Consider the following 6,205-nt stretch of genomic DNA (forward strand, 5'->3'; position numbering starts at 1 on the left):
GTATAACATCATCAGCAAAAAGAATACACCAAGGAGACTGATCTCTAATACCTTGTGTTACTACATCCATGACCAGATCAAATAGGTAAGGGCTTAATGCAGATCCCTGATGTAGTTCCACATTTACGGGGAAACTTTCTGTTATGCCTATACTGCTCTTAACATTTGCTTCTGCCCTCTCATACATATCTTGGGTGATTCTTACGTATTTCTCAGGGACTCCCTTTTCTCTCATACATCTCCACAGCTCCTGACGTGGTACTCGATTGTATGCCTTCTCCAGGTCAATAAAGACCATATGTAATCCTTTCTGTTCATCCCGATGTTTTTCTATCACCTGCCTCAAAGTAAATATTGCATCTACAGTCCCTCTTCCAGGCATGAATCCGATTTGTTCCTCACCAATTGTTGTTTCATCTCTGAGTCTCTTAACATAGTGAAGTTTAATCATTGCAATTGCTCTGTCATCCCCGTAAGTTAGGTAATTAATTTTATTGTCATGAAATTTTCAACTCTTTTTTTTTTTTTTTTTTTTTTTAGTCTATTAGAATCGATTATTTAATAAATGATAGTGTCAAAGGACAACCATTAAGGGACAAACTTTTTTTAATACTTCTAAAGTGAAATGCTTGAAAATAAATACTATTGTATTATATTCATTGTTTTTCTTGAACTGGCTTGTAAGAATAATCTTCCAAAATTGTTTTCATACTTATCAAAAAAAAAAAAAAAATAATAATAATAACTGGTAATTCTAATAATTAGATATACACCACTTTCTTACTCTCCAGTAATGTTTAAAATCCTATACGGAACCAGTTCAAACCCCTATATTTAAGAATAGGGCAATAGATTGATATTACTTTGGTATACTCTTACAAATGCTTTAAAACTGTTAAAATATAGCATCAAACACAGCACCCCTCACATGTTACTCTAAAGTTGGAAATATACTTTAATACTAAGGAAGCAATTTCAATAACTTGCTCATGTTTATCTCTCGACAGCAAGCATCATATCAATCGGTTGTGTGATCGGAAGCATCTTTGCCGGGAAAGCCACGGATTGGATTGGAAGGCGTACTATGCTTTTGGTTATGGCCCCAATTTTGTCAGGGGGTTGGGTGATAGTTGCTGTGGCCCCAAACATAGCAATTGTACTACTTGGGAGGATTATTTGTGGCATTTCAACTGCTTTTGTATTTTCTGCATTATCAGTAAGTACTTGATTTATCATTATTTTGCATCCATACGTAGAATCTTGAACGAATTTTATTTTGCTCAAGTCTGATTTCAGACAGGTCTAAATAATTTGAATTTGATAAGTGATGGTTTTATCTATGGTTAAAGACAAGTATAATGAGTTTTAGCATTGAATTAACCAATGATTCCTTACCAATTGAATCATGTCCATTTCAGGTTTACTGTGCTGAAGTACCCGAGGGCCGTCTGAGAGGAAGATTGGGTCTAATTCCATCACTGTTTATGACATCAGGTGTTGTTCTGTCTTATATAGCCGGAGTGTTTTTCTCATGGCGCATCAGTTGTTACATATGCTTAGCTCCACTTATCCTAATGTTCCTATTATTGTGGGCTGTACCTGAATCTCCCTACTGGTATCTCTTAAAAGGTAGAAAAGACGGCTGTGAAGCCTCTCTCAGATGGTTACGAGGACAAAACTATGATTTTTCAGCAGATGTAGCTGAAATGGAGGCCAAAATCAAATCTGTAGGCAACAAGGTAGAATATCAAGAGTTGTGGAAACCTCGGACGAGAAAACCCCTTTTACTTTCTTTATTTGTGGCTACCTTACAACAATTTACGCCTGGGAACATTCTCATATCGTATGCTGGACTGATCTTCATCTCTGCAGGTGTGGAGAACCACCGCATGGCAATTCTGATTTCTGGTTTTCTACAAATTCTTTTCACACTCCTGAGTGTCCTCACAGTTGACTGTGTAGGTCGTCGTCCATTACTAATTCTTTCGACTTTCATCACAGGCATAGCAGCAATATGCCTTGCTTTATATTACCTACTGACCGAAGTGCTTGGAATCTACTGTCCATTATGGATACCAATTGTCTCTGTTTTGACTGCTGTATCGGGCTACTGCATTGGATGTCGAACCGTGCCTCCACTTTTTGCTGTTGAGCTTTTTAATACCACAATCAGGTCAACTGCAAGCTCAGTATACTTATTTTATAACCGATTGCTAGCTTTTGCAATTTCTCAGGTAACGTGAATTCATCATTATTGTGTATTTGTTTGTCGTGTCCATTTTTGTCTTAAGTGTTATAGTAACCTCAAGAATTTATATAATTAAAGTTTAAAGTTTAAAAAAGTTTATGAAAGAAAATAATCATGTACTTTAGTGCTTGCAACTATAATCCGAGAGGTTTATCTTTACCTTATTTGCTCTCTTTGGATGTTTGGCTCCAATTTTTTTACCAAGACTTTTAATTCATTTCTGATGCTTACACCCCCAGTAAACATGCAGCATTTTTGTAGTAAAGTAACTTAACTTTCCCATCAGGAAGTGTTATTGATTCTTATTTCTCTTTCAGGACTATATTCACTTAATCTGTAGGTCTTTTTTTTCAGTATTTTCTTAAAAATGCTGTAATATTCACTGCCACTCGAAACCTGTTCTAAACACGTATTCACCTTACCATGGAAAAAATAATATCAAATTGAATGTAAATGATAAATAAGAGTAAAAATGATTGTAATGCAAAGTAACAACAGTGCCATCAATTGCAGCCACAACAATAATCTGTTTCCTTTTCTGTGCGTAGGTTTATCCTTTCTACAATGAGGCCTATGGCGCCCACGTGGTGTTTTTCACCTTCGGGGGTCTGAGCATCGTGAGCTGTCTGGTGGCATTCTTCGTCATTCCAGAGACAAAAGGGAAGACACTGGAACAAATACAAGAACACTTTGAGTCTCAGAAGAAAGGCAAGCCTAATAGCATTCATCCTTCAAGCGAAGTTTCTGCTGATACTTCGTCTGGAAATATTCTTTAGATAAACATTTTAATCTTTTATTTAATTATTATTATTTAAATCAAAACATTTAGAGGAAAAGCCTTGTTATCCCTGTGTCCTTCATGACAGACTGAAAGGGATTAATTAAGTAAATAAAAATGTAGGCCTACATGCACAAGAACAATTATTTCTATTTCTAAAACATAGAATACATTAGTGTTGTTTTATATATTTTCCAGATGAATTATGGTGTAAATGGTATATAATTAAGCTTATGATGAATAATTCTAGCCTTAAGTATTGTGTAGAAGTTATTAGTGTAGGTATGTGATAAGTAAATTTCAAGTGTACAGTAAAGCATAGCATTGGGAACACTGCAGAAGTTATGAGTTTGGCAATAGTGGTATTGCGGGTGGTGAAGAATGGATTTGGAATTGTTGTGGTGGGGCTCAAGTATCTGATGGCGACGGTGCTATATTGGTTAGCTTAGGACAATCTGCTTTCGTCAGTGATTAATGGTGATCAAGAGCTAGAGCTAATCCTAGAAGAGGTAAACAAGCTGGGCGGTTGGTGAGATGCAGGCTATCAGTAGGTAAGGTCAGAGTGTTTGTCTTTTGTTGCCGTGTTTGTCCAGTCACCCTCCAGTGTTTATTTGTATTCGTCCTGTGGTGTGCTTGCTAGGTAAGGTCAGAGTGTTTGTCTTTTGTTGCCGTGTTTGTTCAGTCACCCTCCAGTGTTTATTTGTATTCGTCCTGTGGTGTGCTTGCTAGGTAAGGTCAGAGTGTTTGTCTTTTGTTGCCGTGTTTGTCCAGTCAACCTCCAGTGTTTATTTGTATTCGTCCTGTGGTGTGCTTGCGCTGTGATTGTCTCCTGCTGTGGTGCCCTAACTGATATTTGTGTGCTGTAACACCAGTGGTGTTATCAGTGTTCTCTCATAGTGCAAGCAGGGTGTGATGATCTTGAGCCTGTTTAACTTTACTGGAGATAGTTAAGGTGAGTTACCGGTGTATTTAACCACAATTAAATAATTAATCATCATATGAAGCACAAGTGCTTATGGTGTCCTTTAAAATGTGTCACTACTATTCCAGTTATAAACAGGATTTCTTTGCCACTTCGGCAGAAACAAATGGTCGATATAGTCATTGATAATTATGAACATATTTTTGGCCTCTCTATGTAATCTATTTGTCAATTATTTCTTAAGTAATCGAGTTATGTAAACTGCTGAAATCTTACAATATCTTAATTAAAGTCACGGAGGTGTTGAGCAGGTGTTCCACAACTGGGGATTGTTTTAAAAGTGTAAACCTAGTAATCACTTATTTCCTATTAATACTCATAAATTCGGACCATTGCTAATCTGAAACATCTTCAGAAATTTCCACTTGTCTAGTTACAGAGGTTGATGAGAAATTGAGAGATGAACAAGCAGGATTTAGAAAAGGTAGAGGTTATACTGACCAAATTTTAAGTACAGTAATGTGTAGAATATACAGTAGAAATCCACTTTTGATGGCATTTGTGGACTATGTTGATAGTGTGCACCGGCCAATTTTGTGGAGTCTTGTGTAATTTCTCTTAAATCTGTAGATTTTATTAAGTCTGGTCATGATGATAGCAAGTGCAAAGTTAATGTTAGTGGCGTCCCACCAAATGAATTTCCAGTGAACATCGGAGTACTCCAAGGGAATGTGTTGTCACCTAACGTATGTTGTTTATCCTCTCCATGGATTTTGTAATGCATAGAACAGTTGGGGATGGTGGAGAAGGATTGGACTGGATCGGTAATAGGAAATTAGCAGACCTAGAGTATACTGATAACGCTGTCCTTATTAGCAGAATATTACAGGATTTGCTTCCTAACCAGAATGCATGAAATATCACAGGAGGTTGGACTCAGATAAATAGAAGAAAGTCCCACCAAACGAATTTCCAGTGAACATCGAAGTACTCCAAGGGAATGTGTTGTCACCTAACGTATGTTGTTTATCCTCTCCATGGATTTTGTAATGCATAGAACAGTTGGGGATGGTGGAGAAGGATTGGACTGGATCGGTAATAGGAAATTAGCAGACCTAGAGTATACTGATAACGCTATCATTATTAGCAGAATATTACAGGATTTGCTTCCTAACCAGAATGCATGAAATATCACAGGAGGTTGAACTCAAGATAAATAGAAGAAAGTCAGAGATGATGAGAATGGATATGCAATGGAAGACAAAATATCATTGGAAGGAGAAAGGATTAATGAGCTAGAATCATTTAAGTATTTATGAACTATGTTCTCTAATACAGGGTCTTTAGAATTGGAATTTAATGAAAGATTGAAAATAGCAAATCAGACAATAGCTAGGGCTGCTAGGTTAAGTAAAATTTGGGAATCAAATCGCCTGAAAGTACATATAAAAATCAGGATATATATCAGTTGAACGTCATCATCATCTTCTCCTAGGCCTATTGACGCAAAGGGCCTCGGTTTAACGAGATTGGGGTTATTGTATAAACATGAGTTGTGGTATAACAATGAAACAATATCCAACGGATTTTGCAGGTTTGAGAACAAAAGGCCTCAATAGAATATTGGGAGTTAAATGGCAGAACAAGATTAAAATGAATCTATAAGAGAGATTACTCGAGTGCCAAATGTGGATGAGATCATGGTGAAAGGTAGATGTGGAGATGATTTGGGCATGTTCTTTGCACTCCCCAAGAGAGATTAGTTCAAACTTTTAACTGGGCTCCACAAGGCACTATTTTTACCAAACTTTGGAAGTTTTGTTATTTTTTGTATATGCATGCCATCGATAATCAAATTCAGAACTTGAGTTCGATAATTTTGATGATCTTGATGTGTTTTGAATGAGCTTTTACATTCAGATGTGTATTAGGCTACATATTACATTAAACTTTTCTGACTGTTTTCATGTGTAGCCTACCTGTACCAAATAACCTACAAGCCATGCCTGGCATGCCACCTTTTGAGGTAAGTCTATACGTTCGAAGATGATGATACAGTGCCCAGCTACGTAATAATGGGTGTCTATTGGGTTAGGTTGAGCTTCCATAGATACCACTGACCTATATTTTACCAAAGACTGAGGGTGTTGGGGGTTCGAAACACCCAATCCAGAACGTACCCAACACCTTAAGGTAGTTCCGGTTACTTTTGGGTTTGGAAGTATCCATATTAATACCATTGTTAGATAGTAAATGT

General features: G+C 36.9%; 1 protein-coding gene across 3 annotated transcripts in view; it reads left to right on the forward strand.

The window, feature by feature from the left end:
* Positions 1–3,169, forward strand: part of LOC137633195 (facilitated trehalose transporter Tret1-like) — a 138,167-nt gene extending 134,998 nt beyond the window's left edge. For all 3 annotated transcript variants that reach the window (XM_068365354.1, XM_068365355.1, XM_068365353.1), the window contains 3 exons: positions 1,008–1,216; positions 1,419–2,234; positions 2,797–3,169. In XM_068365354.1, the coding sequence (XP_068221455.1) occupies positions 1,008–1,216; positions 1,419–2,234; positions 2,797–3,024 (1,253 nt within the window). In that variant the 3' untranslated portion in view covers positions 3,025–3,169. The remainder of the gene's footprint in view (positions 1–1,007; positions 1,217–1,418; positions 2,235–2,796) is intronic.
* The last annotated feature ends 3,036 nt before the right edge of the window (positions 3,170–6,205 follow it).

This window comes from Palaemon carinicauda, chromosome 42, assembly GCF_036898095.1.
Source record: "Palaemon carinicauda isolate YSFRI2023 chromosome 42, ASM3689809v2, whole genome shotgun sequence".
NCBI lineage: Eukaryota > Metazoa > Arthropoda > Malacostraca > Decapoda > Palaemonidae > Palaemon > Palaemon carinicauda.